Genomic DNA, 21,231 nt, shown 5'->3' with positions numbered 1-21,231 from the left:
ACTGGAGCATCTCTGCTCTCCTGTCCTCGGACACTGATGCTCCTGCTATGTCCTGCATGGTGGTATGTGATGATGGCAGCGGACGTGTCTTGTTCCAAACATTCCCCAAATGTTCCTGGAACCATTCCCGAGTTGGCAGTCCTGTCTTGGCATTCAAAGTCTCAGTAGGTGTCATCCCAGCCGAATCCCCAGAAACTGGAAACATTCCACTCAGAGCCAGCCTGGAGCGTTTGTAACAAAAACCCCATAGCTTTGACTCTTTTTCATTTCTTTTATTAGCATCAATATATACAAAGTGGAAAATGACTTCATTTCATTATTCTAGCTTAGAAAGTTTGTTTTGCATTTAATTCTATTTGGGCATAAAATGGAAATGAAAACTTCCCAGGAGAAGCCTACCTTTGGGGGTTCCGAACAACTCAATAAAACGTGACCTCAAATGACCCAGCGACCTCAAAAACATAGGAAAGTCATACCCTTTGGATTGACCAAAAGAAAGGTCATTTTTGCCCAAGGCTCACGCTCAGCCTACATCTACCTACGTATTTGCCCAGTCCCATCCGTCTGCTTATACAACCATTTGGATCACGTAGCCACTTTGTTTCCTGCTGGGCTGTTTGGCAGTTTCCAAAGCTATCAGCCTGAGGTTCTGCAGGCTCTCCAAGGAGCTGGCTTCAAAAGATCATTTTTAAAGCATGTCCGTGGAACTAAATAAGGATGGCCATCAAGTAGCAACCAGAATACTTATGTTGGCTAAATAATTCTACCCTCTACTACCAAAAAAAAGCAGAAAGATGAGTCCCAAGCCGAAGAGGGTTGAGTGTGTGCATTTTTAAAGCACAGGGTGGTAGCTGGCAGATACAGCTTATACGAATTAGCATGTAATACGCACCATCACATGCATTCTTTGAAGCTCGAAATCTCTGTAAACGTATTTCCCCGATGTTTTACAAAGAGAAGCTTGTAGGAAGGTTCAGTCTGTTCTCAAGTTTCTCAAGATTGTATCCTGTTCAAAAATATTTAATCCCAGTGGGTTTTAACATTGAGCTTATTAAAAACAGACATGACATGAGCTGAAATGAGATGCCTGGTAAATTTTTGGCACGATTATTATGATTTGTTTTACCTTTACATATTACAAAGACACATTCAGGTATTTTAAAAAGAAAAATAGACACCAACCTGTCTTTTCAATCACACTGTACATTGTCAAGCTTGCATGATCCATCTTTGACTAAAACAAACTTTTAAAACATGGTCACAGGTGCTGTATGACTAGGACAGAACTAAGACATTGGAATCCTGGAAAAAAAAAATCAACACCTCTCTACCCCATCCAACAGCCAATAAGGACTCCTGGGCCATGGCCTGGCCAGTTTTAGGGAACAGGATTAGAATAAAGATTTTATATTTTGTCAGTCTTTATGAAAGGCAAATATTTAGTGTTCACGTAACCACAGTATGTTCTAAAATTAAATATCATTAATAGAGTTCTTCATTCTGGATGACCCAGGGTTAGGGTTAGAATCAGCATCAAATAGATATAAAAGCAAAGATTTGATTCTGCCTTCAAAAAAAAAGTTTGCATTATTTGCATTGCTGGTCTTTCTCCAGACATGACATTGCTCACTAATGGTCTGGAACATTTCTCCTCTGGTTCTTTCATAAAATGGAGTGGGCTTTGGGCAGCTGGAAAGCAGTCTTTTATGATCTCTTGCTGTGCAGCATGAATGCATGCTTGAAGGAACAGATGTGCAGGATTCTTTTCTGGCAGAAGGAAAATATTTGGGCCTCAGACCCCCCCAAGACTGAGGTCCACGGTCCCAGCTGGGAGGAGGGGATGTGTGTGTGTGTGTGTGTGCGCACGTGCACGCACAAAGCCAACTGCTGTATTCTGTTTCAGATGCTTCCTAAGCAAGCTACCAAAACATGGACTCCCAGCCATTCTCCCAAAGGCATGGCAGCCAGAAAGGTCTTGTTTGAAAACCAGCTGATTTAAAACAATTCTAGAGAGCACGGGAAGGCTCCAAAGAGGACCGCAAAAGCCACTGGGCCGGTGCGCCTCTCCGAGCCACTGGCTGACACTAGGGACATGAATTAGCCTCACATGCACTCTTCCTTCCAAGCATCCTCACCCCTTGCCTTCTCTTTGCACCTATATTTAGAAAAGAATCTTCCAGATAATCACACACTCATCAGTCCTACTGGGTTGACGTGAAAGGACTCTGATAAAATACCAGGATGCAGGATTAATGAGATGCTAAGAGTTCCTTTCTGGCCTAAAATTCCTCCTTCTCTCCTCACTGGAGTTCAAATCCTGTGATGCGGATGCCGTTGTGTTTTTAAGCCCCCCGTGCCTGTTCCTCGGCACCTCTACGGTCAAGCATTCACGCCACCATCCAACATCCGGGCAGAGCTTCAGAGAACAGAAAAGTAGTTTCTGCTCATAGGACCCTCCCTCCCTCCAAAATACTTGATTGCAAGTGTATTCTGAAGGTGCCACCTTTTATAGTGACAGTGCACTTGAGTCTCCCCTAGTTTGAGGGCTCTGGCAGTGCAGCACCCCGGGAGGGAAACAGAGCTCACCCCTGGATTTCTCCCCTGCAACCCAAAACCTCTTAACACTATGGGCGGTGCCGCTCACGCCTGCAAAGACTACAGATCTATCATCACAGCTTGAGGGTGGCCTTGCTGAACAAGGTGATCGATTCTGGCCCTTGGAGCATAAATTACCTGCTCTTTCACCGTTGAAAGAGTGTCACGGAAAAGAACATTTTATTCTCTCGATTCCCTTAGCCAGCTTTCCCCCTCATCCACTTCTTCATTGGAACTCTCAGATCTCCCATCTTCTCTGAAAACTTTCCTTGTCATCTGTCACCTTTATAGAAAGAAAATATTTTCTTAGTTTGCCAGCATCCAGCGAGGCCAGGGTGGTGAAAGAGAATATTTATGTAACACCTTTGCTGCCTTCCGAGGGGCCATGGGAGGGAGGGGACGGGGCAGGTTCTTTTAGAAGCTGGGGCAAATGGAAGGGAGAACACAGACTGGTTTTGGAGTAGAGCTGTTTAAGTCTCCGTGCTAAATTTCAACCCAAGTTAATCCAACAAGAAATACCCTTTCCAACCTAATCTTGGGACTTAGATTTGTACCAAACACAGCATGGGCGTGGATCCTGAAGATGCACGCGATCTGATGCAGCCGTAGCGTGGCGTTGCTGATAGGAGAAACAGCCTGCTGCCGTTTTTTTTTTTTTTTTTTCCTCTTCCCTCTACTGCTGTGTTTGCTATTTTACAGGTCCTCCACCTGCCTTCAGGATTGAGGCTGTACCACTAATTTGGCTGCAGCTGCAATACATCCAACCACACCTATTTCGATTTTAAATATAATAAATACAGTGAAGAAAACAGTAAGTCTTCAGTAAAGAGGCTAAAGAAAAGACAGCCGACACTCTGGGCTTTCCATCAAATGCCACATGGTCTCTGGATGAATTTCTCGAGGAGGTTGTAGTTGAGTTTGTATCTGTAAGTTCCCTTCTCACGCGGAGCTCTCTCTAGATGGAAACTTCATACTCTCTGGTTTCCTGCGAGAGAGAGAAGCACAGATCTGTTGACCCCTTGTGTGGCAGAGTGACTCATGCATCGTTCTGGATCTTCACCCTTCCCTGTAGCCAAGATACTGGACATAGGACTTTGCAGTGCTCTTTACTCTGACCTTGACTTGCTTTTACCAACGGGTTATGGGAAAGTGGGTCATAAGAGGGGCTTGAAAAGTGCCTGTGTGTTTCTGCTGCTGGTGTCCTGCCCTTCTGCCTTCACCATGAGTAGAGCATGCCTTTAGCACCAGCAAGAAGATGAGAGTCGTGGACAGCAGAGCTGAGTCATCAGCCAACCACAGATGTGTGAGTGAGCACCGCCAAACCAGGACTACCACTCGGCTGAAACTAGCTGAAAACACTGCCCCGTGGACTGATGAGCAAATTAACGCTTGTTACTTTGAGCGACTGAGTTTTGGGATTGTTACTCAGCATTATCATAGTGCTTGGTGACTGATACATATACGAATAAGTCTTAATAAGGTCTAGTTTCTAAAGTGCTATTTTTCATCAGCTTGACCTTCTCTGAGGATTCAGAAACAAGCTATACACAATGTAAAGTAACATATGACCTTGTTTTACCAGTGCCATATCTAAAATGACCACAACATGTAGGCAGCAACCAGTTCAATTTCTCCAATACTCATGGAGTGTGTGTAATATACTCCAGGCCCCCAGGGCAGAGGAGTAGGGAGATAGAAGAAGTCATAGGCTCGGCCCCATGTCACTGTCACATGCTTTAATGGAGCTCTACAGTTCCCACTGGGTCAACACAGATAAGCAGTTCTGTCTGTGCTTCACGGTAGATGGAAGTGTGGGGGGCAGGCTCCAAGGTGGTCCTCAGGATCCCCAGCCTCCTGGTATTCACATTCCTCGTATGATCCCTTCCCCTTAACTGTATGCAGAACCTATAATTTGCTTCTAAGCAACAGAATACAGCAAAGGTGCTAGGATGTCACATCCATGTTTATATTTTGTAGGATTGTGACCTCTCTCTCTCTCTCTCTCTCTCTCTCGTGCTGACTCTGAAAAAGCAAGCTGCCATGTTGTGAGTTGTTCTATGGAGAGGGACACATAGAAAGGAACTGAGGTTGACAGCATGCAAGAAACTGAGGCCCTCAGTCCAACGACCTGCAAGAAACTGGATGCTATCAACAATCATGTGAGCTTGGAAGTGGATCCCTCCCCAGTCAAGCCGCAGATGAGACTGCAGCCTTGACTGACACCTTGATTGTAGCCTGTGAGTCCTGGAGCAGAGGACCTACATAAGCTGTGCCTGGACTCCTGACCTACGGAATCTATGGGGTAATAAATGTGTGTCCTTTAGGCTCCTAAACTTGCAATAATATTGTTACATATCAATTGATAACCAACAGGAGGTCAGAGTAAGCAGGAGTGATGGAAGGTTAGCACGGACAAGGAACAAGTCAAGTTTATGCCCCCAATGTTGGGAGATGATTGTACATCATCACACAGTGAATTTGAAGGGTTGTGGTTTTGCAAACTCATGACCAGCCTTCTTGTTCTTCACACATGCCTCTGGGCCTTTGCATGTGCTCTCCTGTCTTCCTGGCATCTTCTTCAGCCACCTTATATGACTCAGCTTTCTCAAAGATGAGATGAGATGGCCTTCTCCCATCCCATCAAACACTCATAGCACCCTGTCCAGTTTCTTTCATGGCCCTTAAAAATTATGGTTTGTTGCAATCAAGATATTCACTGGCATATTTGATTGTTTGAGGTTCAAGGAGAGGCAAGAAAGTCTAACAGAGTTTGCATCCTGGCTGCAGGCTGTGTGTTCTGGCTGTGTGCAATCTTGACCAAATCGTCTGTCCTCTCCCTGAACCTCAATGTCCTCATCAGTCAATCAGAAATAACTAGAGAATCCATCACAAAGAGTTACAAGGATTCAAGGGGATTATGCATTTAAGGTGCCTGGCCCATAATATTACTATTACCATTACTACTACTACCACTACTACTACTACTACTACTACTACTATTATTATTGATATCTGTCTCCTTTGTGAGATTATAAGCTCATTAACGGAAGGACTGTGTCTATTTGGTTCAGCTGTGTCCCTAGTACCAACACAAGGCTGCTGCTCAAATGTGTGGGGATGGTGCACACTGCCATTCAATAAGGAATGTAGTTTAATAAGATGTTGGGAACGCTGCCCACTGCCACCAGGCCACCGCTGGGCTCTGACCCATCTCAGCTGTCTCTCCATGGGTCTCTGGTGCAGCCCCTCCTTTCTGTGACCATTCTGCTAAGAACAAACAGAGTTACAGGCTTGTCATCATTTCCTAGAACGAGCTGCGTTCTCCAGCAGTTACCTCAATAGGGGTCTTGGCGGGGATGAGACAGGAGGACCACTGGCCATGCCTTTCTGCCAGCAGCATCGTGAGCAAAAGGAAATTAAACCTCCCATTTCGATGTCGATGGATTCAGAGCAAAGAGGGAGGCACCAGGGAGAGAAGAGAGACCCACTCACCCCTGTCTCATAAATGGGGTTGTCGAACTCGGTTTCCACGGTGATCTGGCTGTAGGGGTGGGAGTACATCAGGGGCAGGCGGAGGTTGGAGTAATAGCGGCATCTGGAGAAGAGACGGTGAAGGGAAGAGAAGTTACTTTTCCTGGACGAGGAGACACCTTACAGTCCCACAGGGGAACGGTGGGTGCCACTTCCTGAGCATGGGCACCTCCATGGATAACAAGGAGGATGTGTGGAGACAGCCTCCTGTAGGTGAGAATCCGAGTGGGGTGAAAGCTGAAATCATAATCGCTCTCAATTTCTAACCCAGTCAGTGATCCTTAAAGCCCCGGACCTCCCCTTACTGCAGCTTAATGTGTTTTCTCCTGTAAGATGATACAAGTCCCTCTTTAATGCAAAGAGCAAGCGCAATAATAATGAGCATTTATTAAGCATATACGGTGTTGCCTCAGAGCAGCCTTCCCTGACCACCTATTTAGATCTGGTCTCTGTTCCCACACCCTGTCTCTTTCCTTTATTGTGTTTATTATAGTGTGTGATAATGTGTGTATTTCTCCTCTCCCCCCTCCAGACTGTGAGCTCCGCAGGGACCATTTAGAGTAGGCAAATGCCTGCCTCAGGGCCTTTGCACATGCTGCTTCTCTGCCTGGAATCCTCCTCTCCCAGATATTTGCATAGTTTACTCATTGTTGCTTTCAAGCTCTTACTCAAAAGTGATTTCTCACTGGGGCCTCCTCTAACCCTCCCCCACTTAAAATGCAACCCCTGCCTCACCCCAGCTCCCTTTTTCTCTCTTCTAAGTTTTCTTTTTCTCCCTGCATTTTTCACCTTCTAATGTACTACTTACTTTTATATTATACTTTACTTATTGTCTCTCTTCCCCCATCAGAACCTGTGCCCCACATGTCAACGATTTCTTTTTGTTTTGTTCACGATGATGGTCTTAGAGCCCAGAAAATGGCCTGGTACAGAGTCGGTGCTCAATAATTGTGAAATTGAACAAATCAGTGAATATGCTAGCCATAGATGAATATCTTCCTTCCTTATTAAAGGCACGTTCTATGATCCCCGACACCTGGGACAATGACATTAGACTGTCAATACATACATGTTGAATAAATGAGGGAATGAATGAGTGAATGAAGGAAAGAATGAGTCAGTGTGCCTGGCGATAGGAAATATCTCTCTCTCCCATTAAACATTAGCTCTGTGAGGTCAGGAGAGTGTCTGTCTGCTTTGTTGCTGCATGCTCAGCCCTCCTACCATGAAGGGTTGGCAGGCGCATGATCTAAATATTTCTCAGAGTTGAATTGAATCACACCATCCCTTCAATCACACAAATGCCACTGTCCCCAAGAGTGGAGACCCTGAGGCTCAGGGTCCAGTGACGAGCCCAGGCCCCCAGCACGCTGGTCGCTGAGTGGGTGAGAGCCCCACTCCCACCCGAAGCCCCATACCTGGTGATGTAAATGTAGGCTCCTCCCAGCAGTAAGGAGATGATGAGGACTGGGATGAAGATAGCCAGTGCCATGTTTCCCCCTTCCAGAGACGTCTCGGCTGCCGCTTCTGCTACTAAACGCACAAGCCAGTGAGGGCACCTGGCTCCCAGGGGAGTACCCGCCCTCCCAGCCCTGCACCCACTCCAAGGCCTAATGTCACAGAGCCAGCCACTGGAGAACCATCTCCAGAAGGGAGAAGAGGCAGAGAGTAAAGGAAATGGTGCTGGTTCTTGGCAACAGAGCCCCAGACCCATTCTTGGATGGGGTGGTCATCAGTTGAAATCTGGTTAAAATTCAATTCCAGGGAAGACTTGGAGAAAATCCCCAAAGTGCTAACTGGAAAGGCAGATTTGCCTGACAGTCCATGGAGAAGACAGAGTTGTGTCTAGACTGGCAGGTCCCTCCCAGACCTGCTCAATCAGACCCTCCAGCAGAGGGCGCTGGGCAGCTGGGTCAGTGCTTGGTACCTGCACACCTCATGACACCCCAACTGCACACCCCGTGACACCCTAACAGTGAAGACACAGTTTTCACCCTCAGAGGCCACGGCTGCACACTCTCAGGCAACCCTCTCGGCCTCACCTGGGGCCTCCTGCTACCTCCCAGTGGTTAGCAGAAATCACAAGAACTATGACGATTATTGTGGAGGTGGAGGGGGGGAAGGGGGCGTTTTCCGAGCAAGGCTTGAAGGCAGACTCCACATCCCTTCTGGACACATTTTCCTCTGCCGTTCCCCACAGCCACGTCTAACAGAGCTCGGCGTTACGCAAATCTGCAATCTGTTAACCACCACTCCTTGGGTCTGAAAAATCAATCTTAATACCCATGATAAACGTGCGAGCCCAGAACATTACGATGGCATCACACCCTCTGAGCAACCCAGGCCTTTGAGATGTTCTCATGGTTCATTGGCCGGTGCAAGACAGCAAAGGAAGGACCTGAATAGAGCCTAACACCATAAATGCCCTTTTTCTTCTAGCGGAGTGACTAATACATGCTCCCCACAACCTACACATATATTTGAGCTCCGGCTCTGTCTGCTTGGATTAAAATGTCATCTGTTGCAGGGAAGAGCAACTAATGACATGTAATTTCCACTGCCCCAGATTCTGAGTGAACAATTTATTGTCAGAAAGATAAGTGGCTCCAAAAATAATTTTTAAAACTGTCCAATTGGTTATATATATATTTTTTAACAAAACAAAATATGTTATTTTTTTCCTGACACGACAGCCCAGGGAGTGGTTTTGTACCAAACTGAACGAAGGTTATACAGAATGCAGAACATTTTACGTGTGGGATGCATTGAAAAGGGAAGATAAAACAAAATCCTGGATCACTTTTAGCATCTGTTCCACACTAATAAATCTCACTTGGTAATTTCTAACAAGAACAGAAAACAAGGGGGATCCAGGGACAGCTATGTTGGGGAAGAAAAAGACGGAGGGGAAAACAGACCACAGAGCATCCCCTGGGGAAGACCTTTCCCTCCCGAAACCGGGAGCTTGCTCAGCAGGAAAGGTGAGGCATCTCTGGATTTAGCTCCCCCAGATAGCACCACATGGCTGAAAAGTTTTACAAGAGGGTATGTGTTTCTCAGGCACGTGAACTCCCAGATGTTTTTACCTCGTCATCATGAACAGAACGGGCGTCAAATCTCTTTCAGGTCATAGTTAGGACTATAAGTTGCAAATTCAATGATTTTTTTTTTTTTCTTTACAATGTCATTTGTTTTGAAATTACCTTCAGCAGTGTGAAGGCAGAATTTTTGCTTAATTTTCTGTGAAGCGCCTGGATAAGGATCTCCAAGGACCTTCCCTTGCTTTCTGCTATTAGCGTGGTTTATGGGATTGTTTTCTTCATGGGACTCACCTTCTAAAGCATGTTCAAAGCTGTCTTGATTAACTGAAAGAGAAATTGCAGCATCGGTCAATGTCACTCTGTTTCACTCTGTTTGCATGAAGCCCCCCCCCCCCCAAGTTAGGTGCAACAGTCCATTCCATGCTTTGCTGTAGTGCTGTGGTTTTGTTTGTTTATTTTTAAAAATCTACTAGGCTACTGGAATTAGTGGAAATGCCTGGACTCATTCCCTTCCTAAGTTCCTGAGAGAAGATGAGACAGATATGAAAGGAAAAGGACAATAATTACTGAATACTCACCATATGTCAGATACTGGGCATCAAGAGCTTTATATATATTTGCTCACTTAACACTCACAACAATCTCATTAGGTGGATACTATTCTCATCCCCATTTAACAGGTGAGCAAACAGAGGTTCAGAGAAGTGAAGCGATTTCTCTGACACCACACAGCTCCTAAGTGATGGAGGCAGGATTTAAACTTGCTTGGCGTTCTTGGGCCTTTGCTCTTAACTACATAGTCCTGGTCTCTTCAGTGCTTTTGTGTCGGACCAAGGCTGATGAATGGTGAGGGGCAAGACAAAATTCCAAATCCGAAATCCTGAGCCCAGCCAGAGGTGAAACTGTTTTCCTGCTTTGAAGTATACATTTATATGAACCTTTCTAATTTCACTTTTATTCCATATTGATTTGGAATATAGGATTTTTATTCCATATTTTCATTCCTTCATTGCCATAGACTGGAACTCTCTGGAGTGGTTTATTCCCTGGACTCCCGGTACAACTTCTCTGGAAGTTCAGGATGATGGGGGCTGGTGTCTTCACGCTTTGGCATCCAAGTCATCCTGATAGCTGAGCACAAAAATATACCCACAGGGACGGGGTTCAGGGATGCAAAACCCCCAGAGTGAAGGGCTTGGATGGAAAGATTGCATGATAAGGTCGTGGGAGGAGCTGGCCCCCAAAGGCCCAGCAATAGCCGTGTCCTACATAATATGGAGATTTCCTAGTTAGAGCTTTGGTCAAAGTGACTCTCTGACTTTCATCGTTATCATGTGATGATAACAAAACCAGCCGACAAAAAAGCTAACTAACTAACTAACTGACTGCAGACATCTCTGGAGCCAGGGCATTAGGAAACTGGAAAGATTAAGGCAGATGCTTCCTACCCAAGACATGAATGGGACCTTGATTGCGTGTCTGGGAGGGCACGAGCTTCCATGAAATCTTAGAAATGGAAGGAAATGTTGAACCTCTGAGTGTGATCAGTGGGCCCCGGGGGCACGTGCTAAAAGGCAGCTTCCTGGGCCCTTTCCTGGACCTGCCAGGGCGGCGTCCTTGGGAACCCAGGGCCCCTGAGTCCCAGGGGGTGGCCTCACACTGGTGCTCTGTCATTTCTCCAACTCTAGACCACAAACGATGGACTCCACTTTTTTGGGGGAGAGGAAGTGATTTATTATTTCATTACAGGGTTGGCAGGGTGGGTCACAGGAGTGGAAATGGAGAGGAGAGAATAGGGCAATGGTCTCCCAAGACAATGTCTTTCCTGCTAGACGGTCTGTCGTACCTGAGGGGCCAGGACTGCCTCACCTGGTGGGGTTTCAAAGGCAGGGAATTTATAATTAGCAGAAGTGGGTTCAAATCCTAGATTTGTCTTGTACCAGTTGTGTGGTTTGGGGTAAGTCATTTAACCTCTGTGAGCCTCTCTGTCCACATCTGTGAAATGGGTATGACGGCTCACCTATCTCAGAGTATGGTCATGAGGCAATTCAGGGAAAATCTTTTTTTATAGGTACAATTCACATAACATAAAATTAACCATTTTAATTCAGTGTCCAATTCAGGGGCATTTAGTACATTCACAATAGTGCAAGCATCACCTCTATCTAGTTCTAAAACATTTTCATCATCTCAAAAGGAGATTCAGTATCAATTAAGCAGTTACTCTTCCCTCCCCACCAGCCCCTGGGGAGCTCTAATCTGAGTTCCATCTCTATGGATTTGCCTATTCTGGATATTTCATTCGAATTGAATCATACAATGTGTGACCTTTTGTGTCTGGCTTCTTTCACTGAGCATAACCTTTTCAAGGTTCATCCATGTTACAGCATTCCTGTTTATGGCTGAACAATATTCCCTTATATGAACATGCCACATTCTGCTTATCCATTCACCAGCTGATGGACATTTGGGTTGTTTCCATCTTTTGTGAATAATGCTGCTACGATCATTTGTACAAGTGTTGGTTTGAATACCTGTTTTCAATTACTTTGTGCCTATACCCAGGAGTAGAAATTCTGGCCGGGAAAGTATTTTTAAGCCTTAATGCTGAACTTCATGAACGAGCATTTGGGGATCCGCTGAAGTTACGGGTTCCCAAGTAGAAATGTAAAACTTCATGTTTCGGTTCCCCTGGGGGAGAGAATTCAGAGTCTTCTGCCTGATTCTCAAAAGTGTATTAACACCATAAAAGGTTAAATCCACTTGCCTAAAGCGTTGAACATATTTAGGATATGATTATGAATTTCACACCTCAAAGACGCGGATAAATGGATCCAAATCTCACTAGGTATGCCCTAACTTAATTTTAACGATGAGTGGTTCACTGATTCTAAAATACACTTCCCCCGCTTTTCACCATCTCTGAGATGGGGGGTGTCTTACAATCACTGGGGTATTACAATCGCTGCCACCAGGTGGCGCTCAAGATGCCTGTGCTTGTGCAATCATCAGCCCAGGACCATCAGTACCTGGAGGATAGGTGTGAGCATCTTGGGAGAACGCCCAGAGGCGACAGGGGAACACCCATCACCCTTGGGAACCACGTGGTTGTGAGAAGGGGGTGCAGGAGGCGGGAAACGTTTCAGCAACGTTGTCCAAGCAGGAGTCAAAAGCAGGCTGCCTCTCCTTTATGATAAAAACCTAAGCTCTTTTAGTAAGTAAAAACAAAAATGCTAAGCAAGGAGAAGGCACCGTGTCATAGTTTAATTGGCAGCCATGTCCTTTCTCAGCAGTGCAGAAAGTAACGGTGGTGTCTTAGATTTAGTGAAACACAGTAGCCTGGCTTTTTAGAGCAAGTTTAGAATCGCTGCAAGTCAGTCTTTACATCTCTGGGTCCCTCATTCCCCGGGACTTCGAGGGTGGGGAGGTGGTGGTTTCTTTACCTTTACAGACGGGCAGGGGCCCATTCCAGTGGGATGGCTGTCCCAGGATGCATCGAATGGTCACTTCACCCATGAGCTCGAAGCCCTCATAGCACATGAAGGTGAGGGACTCTCCTGGCAGGTAGAGTCGTTTGTACAGGATTTGGTACCCATTTTCAGGTAACCCTGGGTTGTCACATGCCAGGGACTCCTCCGCTGAAATGCAAGCCAAAAGGAGCTCTGATGAGACGATGTAAATCTTTGGGGACTCCTACTCAGAGCCTGTGTGATCTGAGGCCAGTCTCTCCAGCATCACTTCTCCGCATCCCCACCTTGCACTGAACTGTTGCCCACTCCTCAAACTCACCTTTCCCTCTCCCACCTCTGGGCATGGGTTACACATGGGCACAGTAGGATATACTAAGCTGTGGAATCTGGGTTAAAAATCTGGGTTCTGCTACTTACTAGCTGTGTGACCTCCAGCAAGGGCGACAACCTCTCTGAGCCTCAGTTTCCTCATCAGTAAAATGGCAATAATAGCAGTACCTATCTCACAGGGACTTGGAAGATTAAACCAGATAATGTGTGCAAATGCTTAGCATGCCCTTGAAATGTAAGTACTCAGTAAATAATGGACGGTGGTGTCGCTAAATTATGAAATATTCCTCCTGCTTCTCACCTTATACCTCACCTGCCCACACAGCCTGGATAAGTCTTGTTTTTCAATACTCAGTCCTCATATCTCCTCCTTCAGGAAGCCTTCCCTGATGCCCCCTACCCCTAATTGAGTCACTAATCTCACTGGAGATGAGCCTGTTAAGGCATGCTGGAAGCGCAGGGCCTGGTATACAGCAGGAACACAAATGACCCTAACATATACAGCAGGAGCATCATAAGTGACGCCTGCTAGCTTAAGACTTATTGGAGAGTTGAACCTGCCAGTTTGACCCATTCCAGGGCCAGCGTGTGATCTAGTTCCTTTTCAGCACCTGGATGGACTGGAAAGCCAGCAAAAACTGCTGTGCACACAAGACTACACATCCTGAAACATTAAATTATTAAAAAATTTAAACTGGGTAAAATCTCCATAATATAAAATTTACCACCTTAACCATTTTAAGTATACAGTTCAGTAGTGTCAAATACATTCCCATTGTTGTACAATCAATCTCCAGAACTCTTCATCTTCCCAAATGGAAACTCCGTCCCCATTAAACACTAACTCCCCATCTCCCCTCCCAACCAGCCCCTGGCAACCACCATTCTACTTTCTGTCTCTATGACTTTGACTACTCTAGAGACCACATATAAGTGCAATCATCCAGTATTTGTCGTTTTGCGACTGGCTTATTACACTGAGCATAATATCCTCAAGGGTCATCCATGTTGTAGCTTGTGTCAGAATTTCCTTCCTTTTTAAGGCTGAATCGTTCCATTGTATGGCTGGACAACATTTTGTTTATTCATCCATCCATCAATGGACACTTGAATGGCTTCCCCTTTCGGCTATTGTGAATAATGCTGCTATGAACATGGGTGTGCAAATACCTCTTTGAGACCCTGCCTTCAATTCTGTGGGTAGATACCCAGAAGTGGGATTTCTGGACCGTACAGTAATCCTACATGTAACTTTCTGAGGAACCACCATCCCGTTTTCTACTGTGGCAGCACCATTTTACATTCCCACAAACAGAGAACAAGGGGTTTTCTACGCCAAATCCTAAAACATTTTGTTCCTTCTGGATCTTGCTTTGCTGTACAAAGACCCAAGTCTTTACATATCACAGCTGCACCTGCCATACATGTTTCAGAGAAACAAGCTTCTGTCCACAGCTTCCAATACTCACTTGATTAGTGAAACTCGGAAGAGATGACATGCTGTCTCTTTTACCTGAAGGATTCCTGTAATATCTGAGTTATTTTTACAACCTACTAGTGTAATCCCCCAGCTTGCCATCACCCTGACTCTGCAGGCCCTCGGTTTAGAACGTGGAGCAGGTGGGTCTTTTATTATTTCATACCTGGTGATTCCACTGCGCTTGGAGAAGAGGCAGGGTCTCCAGATTGGGCTATTAGGGCTTTGTCCATCTGCTTCCTGCTTCCCTCTCAAATGGTTCCTCACTTTACATCGAACTAGTCACATTTTGCCAGATGGGTTACTCTGTTTCACCCCTTTGTGCTTTGCCTATGCTGTTCCCTCTGTCTGAGATGCCCTTCCCCTTCCTATCTAAAGGAGAGTGACATAAATACACTACCATGTGTAAAATAGCTAGTGGGAACCTGCTGTATGGCACAGGGAGCTCAGCTTGGTGCTCTGTGATGACCTAGAGGGGTGGGATGGGGAGGGGGGTGGGAGGGAGGTCCAAATGGGAGGGGATATGCGTATACATGTAGCTGATTCGCTTCATTGTACAGCAGAAACTGGCACAACATTGTAAAGCAATTATACTCCAATAAAAAAAAAATAAAGGAGAGTGCAGTGGAAGGGCTAAGACAGCCCTTAATAATCTTCACCTGCTGGTATTAACGCTCTTTGCGGCTCTTTGTAGCAGGACCTGTGACTCACTTCCAACCAATAAAGTATCAATACAGCAAAGATGAAGGGCTGTCACTTCCGTGAGGATGTTATATAAGACTGTAGTTCTGTCTTGCTAGCAGACTCTCCACTGTCTTTGGAGTAGGAGCTCCAAAGCTTGGAAGTGGATCCTTCCCCCGACTGAGCCTTCAGATGAGACTCCAGCCCCAGGTCTCTCTTATGAGAGATCCTGAACCAAAGGACCCAGTTAAGCTGTTCCCAGACTCCAGACCCATAGAAACTGTAAGATAATAAATATGGGTTGTTTCAAGCATCTTATTTTACAAGGCAGATCTCAAGAATTCCCCCAAGGAGCCAGATCTGTCCGCAGCAGCATGAATTCCCCTGTCCTTGGAACCCTGTTCTATAACCTTCACAGACCTCCATCACAGCTTCAGAATCTTTTATGGCACTGTTTGATTCTCACCTTGCCCACTCACTCCCAGGCTGGAAACTCATCTTATGTTCATGCCAGGAATTCCAGTGCCTAGCACCTTGCCTGGATCACAGGAAGCATTCATTCATTCATTGGGTCAATGAATGTTTATTGAACACCTATTATGTGCCAACATATAAGTAGCACTGAGGACACAGAAGTGAATAAAACAGATATAACCCCTTGCCCCATGGAAATTGTGGATGGCACATAGTATAACAGAAGTCCCAACTAGACCCTATTTCTCTGTGAATTTGACCTACACATGGGCTCTACTTAGCTTGTGTAAGTCAGGGTATTTCATGTAATAATCTAAATTTCTGGCTTCTTCTGAAACATTGGAAGATAAGACAATACTGGGTTCACATAACTACATGGCAATGATTGTGACCTGGAGCCCAAGCACTCAACTCACATGGCGTTGAGTAGAAGCTGTCCCCCTTAGATAAGAAATATGTTCCCCAGTTAGCCACAATCCTTACCGCTCCCTATTGTTCTACACATGGTACCTGCCTGACATTTAGGAAGGCATTTTAATGTATCACCTTTCCAAGGAACAAATGAATGAATGACTATGTTTCAGTGACAGTAATCACCACTAATGAGGAATTGGGGCTTTGATCTCTTTGAATGGGTGGGTCGATAGGGACCTGGCTTAGAAGGTTCCTAAGGTTCCTAGGGTTCCAACCTCTTGAGGTTGAAAGATTTTTTTCTTTGTAATTCAATAGCAGCTTTCATCAGGGGTGAAAAACTGTTCTCCTCCCATACCTGCAATCCAGGAAGCCAGCCTGTAGAAAGGGACTTGCTGGGTCGCTGGGCGGCTAGGGGTGCATCTTGCACGACAATGCAGATGCACCTTGGCAGGCGCTCGTGCTTTTATTCAGAAAACATTTAGCAAGTGTTTACTGCATGCCAGACAACGCACCCAGCAGTGGGGCCAGAAGGCGAATCAGACACCATTCCTGCCCTCCAGAGACTGTGGTCTCAATGCTTTAAGGGGGCAAACAAATGTAAATGGACAATTAAACAAAAAGAGATGGCAGTTGCTGTCAGAGAGAGAAGCTCAAAAGAGTAAGGGGGGGCTTCCCTGGTGGCGCAGTGGTTGAGAATCTGCCTGCCAATGCAGGGGACACGGGTTCGAGCCCTGGTCTGGGAAGATCCCACATGCCGCGGAGCAACTGGGCCCGTGAGCCACAACTACTGAGCCTGCGCATCTGGAGCCTGTGCTCCACAACAAGAGAGGCCGTGATAGTGAGAGGCCCGCGCACCGCGATGAAGAGTGGCCCCCGCTTGCCACAACTAGAGAAAGCCCTCGCACAGAAACGAAGACCCAACACAGACATAAATAAATAAATAAATAAATAAATAAAATTTAAAAAAAAAAAAGAGTAAGGGGCACCTGGAAGAGACCCCCTAAGTCAGTGGGGGCGGGGCTGTTAGAGCAGCTGAGAGAGAGAGGCAGAGATATTGACTAGCATTCCCTTCAGTTCAGACTCCCAGAAATGAGGCACCAGGTGGTTCTGCCGATGCCTGACCAAAGCTAATCCCTCCACTAAACCAAGGTCATCTCTATGGTTGAAGTTCACCCACGGGCACTTGAGAACAGCCAATGTTACCATGTCTGGGCCCCAGGTCAAACCACAATGCCTTCCTTCAATCAATCATGGGAACCCTTAAACACAGCATTGTGTTATGCGTCCATGGAAGACACCTAGAAGGACTGGTAAGGTTATCATTAACCTTGCAGAGTGTGCCTGGGGTATGAGCTGTAGGAAGAGAAAATTTTCCTTTTACATTTTATAGTCCTATATAGCATACTGATGTATCGTTTTAAAAACAGGTTGGGCACGCCTTACTTTTATAGTATACACAGGTAATAACATCATGATCCAAACCCTGCACCCATGTCCTAATGATTCCTCTGAAAGTTTGCTCTTCAACCTGGCTGGGCTCTGTGGAGCTGGGGTTGGCTTTTACTCACTGCTGTATCTTCAGCAGTCTGGCACACAGTAGGTGCCCAATAAATGTTTCTTGAAAGACCTTACATCAATTCAACTGAAAGAAGATTACAGAATAGAAGTTCTTGGGCTGAAGTGCCTAATGGCCCAGGATTCAGATCCTAGTTATGCACCTGTGGGTAAGATATCTGACCTCTGTGAGCCTCAACTTCCTCATCTGTGAAATGGGATAGCTCATAGGGTTGCTATGATGATGAAATGAGCTCATGCAAGTGAGGGTGAGCAACATATAGTAGCACCCAATAAATGCTGGTTATTTTTCTGGGTTTTACAATTTTGGTCATATTTTCATCCCAACATTACTATTGTTTAATCTTTTTTTAAATTTCTATTAACTTATTTTTCCACTTAAACAGTGCTACATAATTTAGCCTCACCCCAAATAATAACATTCTTATAATCACAGATTTCAAATGTCCGTTTTATTTTTAAAGATTTTCTTAACATTGAAAAGTTAAACTGGGCACTGTCTAAAGCCACACGGGTATCGCCAATGGAGTATATAATACTCCTTGGGAAATGCAGCCCAATGCACTACACTTTACAGTTCATGAACTTCCAGAGTCTAGAATTCACTCTTTGGGTTTTAAAAAAAAAATTTTCAGTCCAGCAGACATTTGTTCTGTCCCTATGTTCCAGGCTTGTGCTAGGAGCTGGTAGAGAGTAGGGAACTAAAGAAGCATGGTTCCTATTTTCCCAGGACTCAGTCTAGTAGGGGAGAGGAACAGTTATCAGGTAATTGCAACCCAGTGCTTGATAGCAGCTGTGATGGGAGAAACACAGAGCAGAAACCTCACTGAGTCAGTCAGAGGTGGGAAGGTCAGGGAAGGTTTTCAGAGGAAACCTGGAAATCCAGTGCTCTACTGGGAGAGAGTGAAGACTCAGACCCCAGGTAAGTGCTGATCTGATTCCTTGGCTTCCCACCCTCCTGGGAATCCAGCTTCCCAGTAAGTGATCCTTAAGAGAAGATAAATCCTTAAGACACACACACACACACACACACACACACACACACACACACACACACACACACACACACACACACACACACACACACACACACACACACACACACACACACACACACACACACACACACACACACACACACACACACACACACACACAAAGGTATTACCTGCAGTGTAGCAGAGTGGCCAGCAGGTGGCAGTGGCCATGCAGAAGGATTTCCCTACAAACTTTCCCTGGAATTTTCTTTCATAAATGAACAGATTAATGAGTATAATAAATATTTCTTGAGCACCTTCTATGTGCCAGGCCTTGGACACACAACAGTGAGCAAGACAGACATGGCCCCTGCCTTCATGTAACTTAATGTTCATGTATTCCACAATATTTCCTGTACCAGGCACTGTCCTGGCCCTGCAGAGATAGAAAGTGACAAAGGACAAATTCTTAGACCTGGAGGTAAAGGAAGAGACTGACAGCAGGTCCAGGAAGATGAGGGGGAGGCGTCCTCAGCTGTTCTCACCTGGCTTCATAGTAGAATCACCCTAGGTTATTCAGTGAGTTGGCTCTGCCCCCTAAGGAATTTTAATCAGTCCCCCCAAATATTCTTATTAAAGCTCCCCAGGTGATTCTAAAGTCCAGCCAGCAAAGAAGACATACTGATGGCCAAGAGGCACATGAAAAGATGCTCCACGTCGCTAATCATTAGAGAAACGCAAATCAAAACTATAATGGGGTACCACCTCACACCGGTCAGAATGGCCATCATCAAAAAGTCTATGAATAACAAATGCTGGAGAGTGTGGAGAAAAGGGAACCCTCCTACAGTGTTGGTGGGAATGTAAATTGGTGCAGCCACTATGGAAAACAGTACGGAGGTTCCTTAAAAAACTAAAAATAGAGTTACCATATGATCCAGCAATCCCACTCCCTGAGCATATACCCAGAGAAAATTCTAATTCAAAAAGATACATGCAGAACCATTTACAATAGCCAAGACATGGAAGCAACCTAAATGTCCATCAACAGATGAATGGATAAACATGTGGAATACACACACACACACACACACACACACACACACACACACACACACCCACCATGGAATATTACTCAGCCATAAAAAAGAATGAAATAATGCTATTTGCAGCAACATGGATGGACCTAGAGATGACCATACAAAGTGAAGTCAGTCAGACAGAGAAAAATACCATATGATATCACTTATATGTGGAATCTAAAAAAATGATACAAATGAACTGATTTACAAAACAGAAATAGACTCTTAAAGTCCAGCCAGAACTTTAGGGCTGAAGGGTTTAGGGCTCAGAACTGCAGCTCTGGTGTCTTGACATGGTTAAGAAATTAACAATTTAATCCATTGATTTCCAAAATATTCAAATACCCATTCTGTACCAGATGATTTGCAAATATTATTTCTAATCCTCCCCTAAATCTTTAAAGATGGTAACAGTACTGACCAGAAGAGCCAAAATTTACTGAGAGCATCCTATGAGCCAGGCACTATTTGGAGTTCTTTTATCTATAAACTCAGTTATTTATTACAACAACCCCAAGGCACAGACATTGTTATGACTCTCCCCATTTTATATCGGTGCAAATGAAGCACAGAACTGTTGGGTATCTCGCTGGGTAACCTGTCAAGCTAGTTAGTGGGAGAGATGATAGGATTCAAATCCAAGTGGTCCAAGTCCACTGTTAATCACCACACCATATGGACATTTTACAGATGAGGAAACTGAGGCTCAGGGGAAGGTCTCTTGTGAAAGGTCCCACAAGAAGGAAGTGGCTGAGTTATGATTTGAGTCTTTGCCTCCAAAGTCGATCCAATTCAATTTTGACCCAACCATCAGTAAGAGTCTGAGAAGAATTCCACATGGAATTCCACCTCTGGCAGAAACCAGCTGTCTTTGAAGGCATCTGTATTTATCTTTAGCTCCCAGAAGATGGCAGGAAAGTGATGAGGGAAGTGACTTGAATTTGAAACTGGAGGCCGGGATCCGCTGTGTTACCTCGGGTGGATCAATTCATGTCTCTGGACTTCACTTTTTCCTGCCTGCTACGTGTACAGACTGGACCAAGACCCCACTCTTAAGCTGAGATGTGGCTGGGCAATGACATTCCTACACCGAGGAGGTACCCACACTTTGAGATGAGATTGTTTAAGGCAGGTTTTCTCAACTTAGATGCTGTGGACATTCTGGGCTGGGTAATTCTTTGCGGTGGGGACCGTCCTGTGCCCTGTAGGATGTCTGGCAGCATCCCTGGCCTCTGCCCACTAGATGCCAGTAGCACTCCTCTTCCCCTGTTGTGACAACCAAAGATGTCTCTAGAAATTGCCTTTGACAATTGTCCCCTGGGGAGCAGATTCACCCCTGGTGGAGAATCACTTGTCTAAGGTTTAAACAATTCTGATGGCAATCCGTGTGATTTCAACCTGTTCTCTCCCAGGAACTCAAGTGACTTGGACTGATGGTCTTATAGACGTAATCACAAAACTACCCTCATTTTTATCTTCCTCCCATTTCCCCCCTCTCTTTAAGTATAGGAAAAAATGTACATTTTTAGAGCACATTTGTGTGAAACGCTCAAAATCAGGTTTCTTGGTTATTGCTATGAATGA

General features: G+C 45.3%; 1 protein-coding gene across 4 annotated transcripts in view; it reads right to left on the bottom strand.

Annotated features, from left to right (window-relative positions):
- Positions 1–257: 257 nt before the first annotated feature.
- The window catches only part of SEZ6L (seizure related 6 homolog like), a 201,680-nt gene continuing 180,706 nt past the window's right edge, over positions 258–21,231 (bottom strand). For 2 of the 4 annotated variants that reach the window (XM_082416272.1, XM_082416275.1), the window contains 5 exons: positions 12,611–12,805; positions 9,459–9,491; positions 7,545–7,659; positions 6,088–6,190; positions 258–3,580 (listed from right to left, as the gene is read on the bottom strand). In XM_082416272.1, coding sequence (XP_082272398.1) covers positions 3,551–3,580; positions 6,088–6,190; positions 7,545–7,659; positions 9,459–9,491; positions 12,611–12,805 — 476 coding nt within the window. In that variant the 3' untranslated portion in view covers positions 258–3,550. The remainder of the gene's footprint in view (positions 3,581–6,087; positions 6,191–7,544; positions 7,660–9,458; positions 9,492–12,610; positions 12,806–21,231) is intronic. The other 2 variants (XM_082416273.1, XM_082416274.1) reach the window with 2 other exon arrangements.

This window comes from Balaenoptera physalus, assembly GCF_965194825.1.
Source record: "Balaenoptera physalus genome assembly, chromosome: 12".
Taxonomy (NCBI): domain Eukaryota; kingdom Metazoa; phylum Chordata; class Mammalia; order Artiodactyla; family Balaenopteridae; genus Balaenoptera; species Balaenoptera physalus.
The sequence above is the reverse complement of the archived record's forward strand: the minus strand, read 5'-3'. Positions and strand labels throughout refer to the sequence as shown.